Here is a 12,551-nt window from a genome sequence, read left to right as displayed (position 1 = left end):
GAGAAGCAGGCTTCCTGCCGAGCAGGGAGCCCGATGTGGGGCTCCATCCCAGGACCCTGGGATCACAACCCGAGCCGAAGGTAGACACCTAACGACTGAGCCACCAGGTGCCCCAAGGAGATAGTTTTTATTGTTTCTTTAATTCCACACAATATAAAAAGAGTTGTGTGAAAAGAATCAATTAAATTTAACCTGTGCTGTCTGGGAACAGTAGTAGTATTTATGTGAAAGTATACAACATGTCAAGCCACATAAGGTAGATTGTTAAAAGAGTTATAATTTTCACTTAAGATTAAAAAAAATTAATTTTTTTGGAAGAGCTTTCCTTCTTGTTGTCAAAAAGTCCTTAGATGTTGATAGTCGGGGAGGCTGTGAGTCAATGGGGCCAGGAGCCATATGGGTAATCTCTGAATATTCTGCTCAATTTTGCTGTGAACCTAAAAGTGCTCTAAAAAAATAAAGTACATTGCATATATATATGCTACAATATGTATAATACAACTTTTAAATATACATGTAAGATGGCTTTAAAAAATATATACGCAACATATATATACTAAAGCCCACAGGTAAATGGGAACAAAGATAGTCCAGCAGGGGTTGGGCCCCATGCAGGGAAGGCTGCCTGTTGGGAATCGGATTGGTTACACAGGGGGTTGGGGTGGGGACTTGAACAAATAAGTCAATATATTGAGGTACATGGGAGTCAGGTTTTTCACTGTCCAGGAAAGGGTTAAAAATATGGAAAGGGGGGAGACTTGAATGAACCTGGTGGTGGTAAACTGAAATTAGATTGGTATGAACTCATGGTTTGTGTGTGTAGGTTATGTATGTATATTTCTCATATGCACAAGAAATCTATGTATAGTGGATATATAGTAGTTTTGTCTACCTCTACCAGGAGGGCCTGGGAGCAAGTGACAAAATGACACCCAAGAGCAATGAGTATTTTTAGCACCTTGTTTTTAAATACCAGTCTCCATCAAAGGAATCTTTGGAAAATGGCTGATCCCAGGGCTGAAGCAGAGAACACACAAGATGGGTCTCTAAGTACGGAAGTGTTCAAAGAATACTGGTGGCTTGCCAGTGGACAGAGAAACTGGCTTTCAGAGGCACCCAATGGCTGAGTTGGACCATTTGAGCAAATATATGATGACAGTAATCGATTTTCTCTCACTGAATCGGAGTCCACAAATCCACTCTGATATAAATGAATAATAAGTGGGAGAAGAGAAAGCTCTTCTTTATAGCAAAATGTCCATTAATAAAATAAAGAATGCAAGAACTAGAAAATCACCATTTGGCAACTATCAGAGTAATAATTCAGAATTCAAGAAAGCTAAGAGCAGAGAGTTAAAGTTGAATGAAGAACAAACTATGTAATCTCAAAGTATCAGCTCTGCAAAATACTTAACATAAAGCTAGATATTAATTACAAAGGGAAACAGTAACTTTTTAGTGATGAAGCCTACTCAGATGATCACAGTTAATATCACCAGCATTGGGACAAATTGGCTTTGTAGCGCCCCCTGGTAAGACACACCAAGAAGAGCCCAGCATAGGGCTCCCCTGCTCAGTGGGGAGTCTGTTTCTCCGTCTCCCTCTGCCCACCCACCCCCCCCCCCCCCCCAAAAAAATCTTAAAAAAAAAAAAAAAAAAGACACACCAAGAAGAGCAGAACATCACCTCTCTGATATTCCTCTCACAAATGCATACTCTGAATCCAGTCATGAGGAAGCACCAAACTCCAACAGAGGACCTCTATAAAACAATAACCTGTAATCTTAAAAAATATTAAAGTCATGAAGATCAAGAAAAAACTCAGGAATGATTCTGGATTGAATGAAACTGAAGAAACTTGACTATGAGGAACACGTGATCTTGGTCTGGCTCCCTTAGCTATGAAGGACATAACTGGGCAGGTGGCAAAATAAATAAAATTACCAACCTTTGTTCAAAAACTTTTATTTACTATAAAGACAAACACCAAAATAGGTACAAATACTATAAAATTGGTTCAATGGGGTAAAAATTTTAATTAAAATATCTCGATATATTTAAAATAACAAAGGATACATTTAAGCCAAATTTTCTTAACCCAGAGATTTTTTTTGTAACATTTGCTTACACAGTAAGGTGCTAATAGAAGTTAGCCCTTAAGCCCTGGAAGTCTTAGGAATTATAGTCACACAGCAAATATAATTTCATTGTGAAAGTGAACTTTGGTAGAAGAAAAATCTATAGGACACCTGAGGTAGTAGAACCTGGAATAAACAGCAGTAGACATTATTTACAACTTTCGAGTACCAAATAACATTAAGAACACAAAAATAATTACACAATACAATTTTCAGTCCAGCTTTGATCCAAAGAAAATAAGAATATTATATCACATTTGCATTGAAAACAAAACAAAAAACAAAACACCACAATTACCAGCAAGCTGAGGGAACTGCAAACAAACTCAAACAATGGATTTGGACATCTAGAGGCAGTTTGAGTTTGAAATGTGGTGGGCATGGTGATCTACAAAGTAATACTGATTAGCTGAGGTTCCTCAGTTTATACAGTTTACATTTCTGTCAGACACAGTATTAATCTGACTAGTGATGATCTTCCAGTACATAAAATGGCAAGAGTGCATCCGTTAAAGCTTGCACATGAGAAACTCGGAAACAATCTTATTAGGGTTGTGAAAATTCTAAGTAGTCACACACATAAAAAAGATAGAAAATAAAAAAGAAAGTCAAGTACAACACATTTAGAGCTACCAAACTTCACATTTCGGTACTATTTTTAACTCTTCAAATATTGCCAATCTTCCAAAACAAAGGAATGTAAAATTTCACTAAGAGACACATTTCACGTAAAAAAAAAAACAAAAGCAAAAACCTGCCTTTTAAAAATATGCAATATATCCCTGTAAACTTATGTTGTAACTTATTTTACTTCCAATTTGTGATGTACATTTAAAATGTACTCTATATAGCTTATTTAGTTTATCCTGAGTCTTTGAGAATAACCAATTCTGTTTCACTCTGCAATAATTCAACTGGCTTCTGAAGAGTTAAACTTAACATCTCAAAAAGTTGTATTAAATATTTAATCAGTACTTGATTTAAAAGACTCACAAAAAAAGGATAAAAGAGCTGCCATTTTCCTTCAGGATTCCATGCTTCTGAATTCAACTCAGATGAAAACCATTAGGTAATTGTGCAAAATCCAAGAATTAGTAAGTCAAATTCAATTTCACTTTTCGTTCTGAACTTTTAAATTCATTCAAATTTATTTTGTAAAAACACTATTACTCATTGGTAGTTATTAGTTCATTTTTCTTTAATTATCAGCCAGGCCTATTGTAAAGAAATAATGCATGGTAGAAGGAAAATAGCAGTTTAATGTTACTATTAGTGGTGATGGATGATGAATGATAGATTGTTACATACAAAATAAGACTTCAATGGTGTGAAGTTTCCTACAGAAGAAACCAATACATTAAAAAAAAAAAATCAAATTTCAAGGTAATCTTGATCTTGGTTTTGAGCTGCATCACAGAGAATAGTTGATTTTCACTTAATTTATATTTAACCTATATGAAAAGAGCAGTGACTGACTCAGTGAAGGTAGTATTTTATTATATTCCAATTTTAAAAAACAAAATTAAATCTGTATTAAAAAAAAGCCTCTTGCAATAGCAAGATATTTAATAAACTCTAGTTCACACCTAGTTCTATTTTTTTTTTTTCTGGTTTGAAAAGATCACCTTTCCCTGAATATTAAACAAAAGTGAAGGTGAAATGAAAATATAGAACCATGATTTCCAAAAACGAAATGAATGGGCCAACAGTAAAATGCACAGTGAACCACAATTGCCCAGGCATTTAAAAAATAAAGGTCAACTGTGGTTCATAAAGAAGTTACCAACTTTTAAAAATATATTTACTGCTAGTTATAGCATATTCTGACCTAAAAGAGGCAGATACTGATTTATAGCCAGTGACAAAAAAACAACGGAATTGCAGAACCCCCTGCTTGTGATCACGATATGAAATGGAAGAATAATTGAAACATTAAAATAGATCCTGAGCCCCTCAGCTGCTAATATTGCTGAAAAAGTGCTCCAAAAAAACCCCCAAAATACGCTTCTGTTAATTAGTCATGCAAACTTCGCTGCTTTCCTGTTTACCTATGGCCAGTTCTTTGAAAGGCACGGTTTAGTTTCTGCACAAATTGTGGACTTTTGCATACTAAGCTTAGGTACAGATCATGATTTGTCAATCACATACTTAGGTTAAGGGTTCCCCACTGGTCTTGTTCATTGCTGTTCGGTGGCATGAAGGCCAGCATATTATCAGCGTGGTTCCCCACAAAAGTTTTGCCTCGTTGAGCATCCGGTCTCCATTATAGTTTATAATTGGCTACCAAGTAGTACGGAAGACTGGATGCTTCAGTAGCTCTCTTGACGGAGGTCTGTCCTGAGGTTGAAGTTCTAAACACCGAAGAGCCACATCTCGTAAACCAGGAGACAAATGTGAAGGGATTGACGGAGCAGTAGTTGCACTTGCAATCTGTAAGAAAAACCACCAGCATGCTGACACCTGGCACAGTTGGGACTTCTGTAGTACACATGCATTCTGTACATGGAAGAATTGAAGCTGAGGTGCGTGGACTTTCTTCTGACAGAATCTATGGAAAAACTCACCTGCTGGATGGGAGGCTTCCTCCAAGAACCTTCCAATTTTAGAATTTTTAGAAATTTGACCAAATACATCCTGAGCAGATGGATCTAAGGGTTTCCCTTATTGTCTCAAATTTTACACGACTAAGTGCACCAAAATGCTTAGACAGGTTGGTAAAGTATTCACTTTATACTATATGCTCACGTACATTTTCTACTGTTCAGCAGAGAGAGCTATTCAAAGTGAGAGAGACCACACCTGTCCATTTAGTGCATCAGACACACAGCTGCACCGATTGAGGAAGGGCTCTAAAGTGTGGGAAGGACCGGAGGCTGTTATGGCAGGTGGGAGGTGCCGGGACAGGGTGCTGGTGCAGTGGACTTCGCTTTACTCAGCCCCAGAGATAATTTGCTTATTCCCATAATAATCCCATGAAGTAGGTGCTGTCATTATACCCATTTTACAACCAAGAAAACAGAGGGTAGATCGAATAAGTCATTTCCCTAGCCACAGGGCTATTAAAGGCTGGAGCCATGGTTTGAAACCATGTCTGTATCACTCCAGAGCCCGAGCTTTTTTTTTTTTTTTTTTTTTTTTTAATTTAAATTCAGTTAATTAACATATAATGTATTTGTTTCAGGGGTATAGGTCTGTGATTCATCAGTCTTATGTAATACCCAGTGCTCATGACAACACATACCCTCCCCAATGTCCCACCCGGTTACCCCATCCCACATCAGAGCCTGAGCTTTTAACTAGCACATGTCTGGATCAAAAGCTAAAAACTTCAACTATTATATTCTTCTCTGCTGGAAATGGACAGAATGGATTTCAGAGTTGTCAGAAAGGTAGAACAGACAGGATTTGGTACCCGACTCGGGTGTAAATTTCTTAAATACAGAAAATAGTAAGTCAGATTTTAAGAACTGGCAGCTTGTGTACATAAAGAGCTCTATGTTTTTACATTTGAAAGTTGGATATATCTATTTACATGTTTCACTGAGAAACAATGATTCATCATTTGCTAACTCACTGTTCACTGTGACTTTATAGAGCTTTACTACTGTGAAAAATGAGGACCAACTGTACATGCTGCCAACATTCACCACACCATATAAATTCCTGGAGATGTATACATGCATATTTATTTCAAGGAGGATATGCTTTCACCTGAGATTGAGAGTTAAGGAGAACCCATGAAAATCTGCCTCCTGCCAGTTTTAGCAGAAAGAAGTAATTTTTATATCACAGTTACCTTAAATATCAAAGCAAGATGATTGGAGTGTTTTTCTGCGTTCCAAGGTGGTTTAGCACAAGCCATTTCTATAATGGCACAGCCAACACTCCACACATCACAGCTCCTACCATACTGCTGACCTCTTAGTACCTAAAATAGAGAGTTAATTTGGAAATATGACTCATTAAAAAGAGAGAAAGACATTCTGTAGTTATGGATTCTAGTTTTTTATTTCAGATCAAAACAGTGGTACAGACAGCAACTCCATGGACTACCCTGATGTCTCATTTATTTCATCAACAAGCTTAATCTCCTATGTGGCACAAAAGTATTTTGGAGAATTCTGAGATTCTGAAAAAGAGTCGCATCATAGAATTTCCAAGCATCCCCATAGTGCACTTAAGTAAACTATGGAGCCAGAGGACAACGATTATCACTACATATAAACATGAAGAGTTCGGAACACAACAGAAGAAGCCTGATTCAGAATAGCAATGCTTAGTTAAACTTCTTCCACTACTACTAAGACCAGCTTCTCTGTGCTCACCTCCCTTTGGAATAGGGAGAGAATAATGGTTGAGATTCCTAATTATGTGTTCTTTGGGTGTACTACAACACTAGTAGTACAAATTACCCCAAAATTCTTTGTTAGAAATAGCCTTATAGGCAAAACTATTAAAACCTGTCTTTTAAAATTTTGTCAAGACAAAGATGGAAAGGTAAGGGTCTGAAATCAAGGATATCATTAAAACCTTATTTTAGAGCCATGAGCTTCTAATTGGTAAGCATATACTGAATAATACTGCAAACTAATTTGCTGTAATTCTGTCACAAAGAACTCCAAATATTTTCTTTCATCACACTGAAAGCTGCTTCTCACCTCAGGTGCCATAAATGCAATTGTCCCCAGTAACTGTCCCTGAAACTCTCCTGCACCAGTTCCTTTTGATGCCAACCTTGCTGCAGCTCCGAAATCTGCAATTCTCAGTCTCTGACCTGTGCTGTCAATTAGCAGATTGGCACCTGTCAACAGAAACAGCAAATGACCTTGTATGTTAAAAACAAAAGAACAGATTAAAAACTCAGTAAAATACTACTCACGAAACAGGACAGTAACAAAGGAAGTGGACATGGAAGCATTCAGAGAAATCTCCCCTCTGAATTCACTTCATTCTTGCTAAAGGCATACAGGTATCAACAGTACAAAATAAATAAAATCCAAATCCTCAGAGGGAAGATCAAAGTAACAAGGCAGAAAGAGATAAAGGCAGACATTTAATGAAATGTTACTAAGTGTTAAAAAGCTTTAATATAATGATTCCCAACAAAAATCTTCCCTCAAAGTTAAAATTTTAGTGTAGTTTCCATTTTAAGACAAAGTGCTATTGAAACATACTCACCTAGACCAATTCAAAATATATAGTCCTTTCACAATTATAAAAAATTAATGTTGTAAAATTACTTGAATAGGTTATGTCAAATACTAGCCACAGACATTCATGTCAGAAAACCAAAGCTGGTTTTTTTTTTTTAAGATTTTATTTATTTATTAGAGAGAATGAGCGGGGGTGGGGGGGAGAGGGAGAAGCAGGCTTCCCACTGAGCAGGGAGCCCGATGCGGGGCTCGATCCCAGGGTCCCGGGATCATGACCTGAGCTGACAGCAGATGCTCAACCGACGGAGCCACCCAGGCGCCCCCCAAAGTTGTTCTTAATAAGCTGAAATGCAAAAGATTTGAAAGGATTTTTCTCAAAAGAAGTACATGATATCCCAATTATTCTGAATAAAACCAGGAACAGGAGCTTTTGGGGAGGCAGTAGGTCATAAGACCAAGACAGGAAATCAGAGACCTGATTTTTATACCTGGTTTGCCATCAATGAGCAGTAACACTGGAAAAGTCAGTCTCTCTGAAGCGGGTAGATTACATGACTCCACAGGTTCCTTTCACTTCTATTAATTCTAGTGGTTTGAGTTACTCAGGAGAAACAATCCCATAGTTGATCTCAAGTTAGAAACCATCAACAAAGGTCCAAGTTGTAAAACTACATTTGTTTTCTATTTATTACTAGTAGGTAGTAATTAGAAGAATACCTACCTTTGACATCTCTATGAATGATCTGGTTTTCATGGAGATACGAAAGGCCACGAAGTAACTGTTCAGTATAGTTAATAACTACTGATTCCTTGAAGGCTCCGTATTTACTGAGCAAATGAGCCACAGATCCCCCTATAAGACAAACATATAATAGTTATCATAAACTCAAGCCAAAATTAAAACTGTTTACTACACTTTGGTTATATAAGCTTGTGCCCCAAGAGCTCACATTCACATCTGAAATGTTAAATTTATCCTCTGCATCAGAAGTCAAACAGATTTTAAAATTAACACATTCCAGGAATCTGAAAACCTATCAATTAGACATTTTCATCAAGCTTTCATGAAATAGTTTTTTGGAAGGTCAAGATTTCAGAAAACTTTAAAACTTAACAATTTTACATGGAACTATTTCTGCAATGTACCATTCATCTCTCTTTTTGACCAAGATACACAAAATACCTTTCTTAGTAAGACTTAAGTAAAGAATGCTAACATGTTATTTTGCAGAAGGTAGAGAGAAGCCAGGCAAGAGAGGAGCCAGAAGATCCAGCATGAGGCTTCATATTCTACTATTTACCAGCTCTGACCTGGGACAGGTCACAAACTCAATAAACCTCACACTGAGAAGTATTTATAATAGTCAACCTAAAAACAACAATCAACACAGCTATAACCAACATCAGAGAACATACTAAAGAACAGATATGTAAATAGAAATCCATTCCTTCAGTTGCAAAAAAAAAATCTAAGAAGTTAAACCACGCACTTATCATTTATTACATCCCAAGTTACTTGTTTTACTGTACATATGATATCACATAAAATTCAGTTTTTACTTGTTCAAGTAGATAATTAGGTTCAACATTATGCTTCAGTGCTAGTTTACCTACAATAATTTTTCCAAGTTATATCTTAATTTCATTTTTATATTGTCACGTTAAAACATCTCAAATCTGTCCCACTGATGGCCACCTGGAAAAACATGAGTCTTATACATAGCAGGTTTTTTAAAAATTATCCCTATAAAACAGTGTTACACAATCATTTAAAAAGAAACACTGAAAAAGTCTGAAAGGTAGAGACAATGAATATTTTTAAAAACATATAATGTATTATTTGTTTCAGAGGTACAGGTCTGTGACTCATCAGTCTTACACAATTCACAGCACTCACCATAGCACATACCCTCCCCAGTGTCCATCACCCAGCCACCCCATCCCTCCCACCCCCCCTCCACTCCAGCAACCCTCAGTTTGTTTCCTGAGATTGAGTCTCTTATGGTTTATCTCCCTCTCCAGTTTCGTCTTGTTTCATTTTTCCCTCCCTTCCCCTATGATCCTGTCTTGTTTCTCAAATTCCTCATATCAGTGAGATCATATGATACCGAGACAATGAATATCTTATTTATATTTAAATGTAAGACAAAATGGGCAACCCAACCCTCTTGGCTCCCCTCTGTCTTTGGGAGCTTTGTACTATTGCTCAATAAACTTTGCTTTGCTGCCCACCAATCAGTAAGTATAAGACAAAAAAAAGTATTTCCGGTTCGTATTATGTTAGGGATGATTTGCTTTTAGAAAAACAACTACTTATTAAAAATGTCTTTATTAAACTGTTTTTCCTAAATTTAGTATCAGCCAGAAAGTTCAATTCATGTACTATTACTGGTGATTTAAAACAGGAACATACCTGCCATCCATTCGATGAAGAGATTATAATTGCTCTTCTCACATGTGGCTCCCAACATCCTAATGATGTTGGGATGATTCAAATGGCTCATCATTCTGATCTCTTCTCTTAATGCTTCCACTACTTCTTCTTGCTCAGAAGATGTATTTCTGACATATGTCACCTGTTTCAATAACCATGTTTACAAAGTTTTGAATTCTGATGAATTATTCTATTTACAAACTTCACTAACAATCTGATCTAAAATGGACAAATTCAGATCAGTTTATAGATTAACAGGAGTTGGCATTTATGCTCATGGATACAATGTAGATACTTTATAAAAAACCAAGTCAAGCTCTTAGAAAAGAGAGTCTAGCTTAAGAAGCAGTGAAATACCAGAAAAAGGGAAAAAACTGGGATGTTGCCAATCCTCCAAAACTGTTTAAAGATAGAATGAGAAAAGCCTATTCATAGAAGAACCAACATCATTTAAAAATGAAAGCTTTATTATTTTATCTTGATAAGCATGCTCAATATAAAAAGTCAACTACAGAGATCCCAAGATGTTGCTGCACTGGTAACACTGCTAAAAGGAGTAGGAAACCCTAACTCTTGTTTATAAAAAGCACAGACCCAAACCAAAAACAACCTCTATGAGTCCCATTGTGATGCTGCATCTTAAAATAATCATGCTTCAAGACTATACTTTCAGGGGTCATTTCTACAGTTCATTAAAATAATCATGCTTCAGCTTTTCATTAGAATTCATGATGCTTTTGGTGCTTCAGCAGTATTTACTTTGAAATTCAGGTTTCTGAAAAGAACTACAGTGTATACACACAGGGACATATCCTTTATTTTTCTTATTTGCTCATGCTTCGTTTTTATAATTTAAGTCATTTATGTGCTCCCTAGATATTTACCTGTTTAACAGCCATTAAAGTTCCAGTTCCCACATCTTGAGCCTGGTAACAGGAAGAAAATGCTCCGAGGCCTATCTGCTGACCTTTCAGCCATTCAGTGTCTTCTCTGTAAGGCTGTTTTGCTTTGGTATGTCCTGGTAGAGTTTCTGGTGTCTACGTATTAAATGAAAGCAATCTTTTTACTGTTAAGTTACAAGAGGAAGAGTTTGTGAAATTAGTCTGGCAAAATATTATTCTTGTTCGGCCTGGCTTCCCAAACCATCTATAAAGTTGACCTCTGAAGGGACTGTGTTGGTGACCAATGTCAAATGCAGAAGTGATCACCATTACAGAAGCAACCAGAAATGCCTTTGAAATAGGCAAGTAGTGTTTGTGGTCAAGCAACGACACAAAACTGTTGTATAATTCTATGTGAAAAACTGCTTCTCACGATTAACTCAGTGAAAAGCATCATTTCTGAGTTAGATTTCTTTCAGCTTGGTCCAAGGAAACTCTCTAATCTCTTCAAGACTATACTTACATCCTGTTGAATAATGATGATGTCTTCTCCATTTTCAACTTGTAGTTGAGGAACTACAGGGAGGGCATCCTGAGACGCTGACATTGCCATGGCAATTGCTAAAGCTGCTTCTTCTTCAGCTTCCATCTTTTCTTTGCATTTCTGATTATGATTCACATCATCTTTGTAGGTATCATCATTTTCATCCTTTTCCGGAGAGAGCACAGCAACTTCTGACTTAAAAGTTACTGTTGTGTCACTTGAAGGCATAGATGCTTCAAGAAGGTCCTCAATACTGGAGTTGAGCTCTGCATTGACATCTAATCTGCATTTCTCTTCTACTGGGGTGAACACTGTCTCATCACTGGGTATGACAGCATTACTGTTATTGCTGCTGCTGCCAAAGCTGTCATCACATTTGGCAGGACTGTTCAGATCAAGTGTCATGCTATTCTTTGAGGCATCTCCCTGTTTACTTGTATTACCTGGGGTAGGTCGAGATGGCTTTGGCCTGTGTATATTACTAGAGGGCAGGGGTCTTGACTGAGTAAAGATGGGGGAAAGTTTATCTGAGTCTCTGTTTTCGGAACAGTTTCTCTGGAACTGTAGAGAAAATTTGCGCTGTGTTTGAGGAGATGCAGAAGGTATTTTGCAGGGAATGAATCCCTGAGGTCTATGCTTAGAGACATCTGTTCCAGTACCAGTTGGTGCAGAGGGGGCAGATGAAGAAGGAGTTGACAAGGGTGGAAACATTAATGGGGAATGATGAGATAAAGGAGAGGTGTTCAAACACTGACTGTGGGGTCTGCCTTTTGTTTGAACCATTGGCTTTGGTTGCTCCATTGTTGTTGAACTGGGAAGTCCTACTGAAATGCTGCCCAGTCTGTCAGTAATGTCCTCTGAATTGGCGCTCAGTTTTGTAGCACGCAGTCCTTTTCCAGTTTTCTCTAAATGGTCTATGCACTCAGGGGAGCTGTTCTCTCTGGTTTCGGGATAGCTGGTAGGGACAGACACCTGCGAAAAGCTGTCATGTCGACCATCCGAAGTGTCTCCAATGCCCAGTTGAATGGCCTCAGCAATTTCCACCTCATCTGCAATAGCCATCAAACGACGACGCATCCTGGCAAAATGAGTGGAACTGGAAACATTCAGCATTTCTAATAGTTTTGAAAATACGTGGGGTACTGCAGTAACCATTCTTGCAGAACTCAAATATATCCTTCGGGAGAGTTTACCAACCATTGAGTGGGAATTATCAATGGACTGCAAAGCAAAGGTTAAGAGGGACAGCAGCTTTTTATACCTGAAAGAAAAAAAAACCACATTCAATTACTAGACAAGTCAAAATTACTGCAAAATATATGCAAATTAAAAAAGGTACTAATTTACAACTTACACATTTAAAAAAATAATTTCAGAACAAAGGATCTATAAATTTTTAAT

The 12,551-nt window shown here is 37.3% G+C and overlaps 1 protein-coding gene across 2 annotated transcripts in view; it reads right to left on the bottom strand.

Annotated features, from left to right (window-relative positions):
• Nucleotides 1-2,012: 2,012 nt before the first annotated feature.
• MAP3K1 (mitogen-activated protein kinase kinase kinase 1) overlaps nt 2,013-12,551 on the bottom strand; it is a 75,169-nt gene continuing 64,630 nt past the window's right edge. For both annotated transcript variants that reach the window (XM_035014448.1, XM_035014449.1), the window contains exons 14-20: nt 11,130-12,411; nt 10,610-10,762; nt 9,705-9,867; nt 8,013-8,144; nt 6,797-6,939; nt 5,935-6,066; nt 2,013-4,568 (exon numbers count right to left, since the gene is read on the bottom strand). In XM_035014448.1, coding sequence (XP_034870339.1) covers nt 4,419-4,568; nt 5,935-6,066; nt 6,797-6,939; nt 8,013-8,144; nt 9,705-9,867; nt 10,610-10,762; nt 11,130-12,411 — 2,155 coding nt within the window. In that variant the 3' untranslated portion in view covers nt 2,013-4,418. The remainder of the gene's footprint in view (nt 4,569-5,934; nt 6,067-6,796; nt 6,940-8,012; nt 8,145-9,704; nt 9,868-10,609; nt 10,763-11,129; nt 12,412-12,551) is intronic.

Source organism: Mirounga leonina, unplaced genomic scaffold (assembly GCF_011800145.1).
Source record: "Mirounga leonina isolate KUSES-001 unplaced genomic scaffold, KU_Mleo_1.0 Mir_168, whole genome shotgun sequence".
Classification (NCBI taxonomy): Eukaryota; Metazoa; Chordata; class Mammalia; order Carnivora; family Phocidae; genus Mirounga; species Mirounga leonina.
Note: the sequence above shows the minus strand (reverse complement) of the source record. Positions and strands in the feature narration are given on the sequence as shown.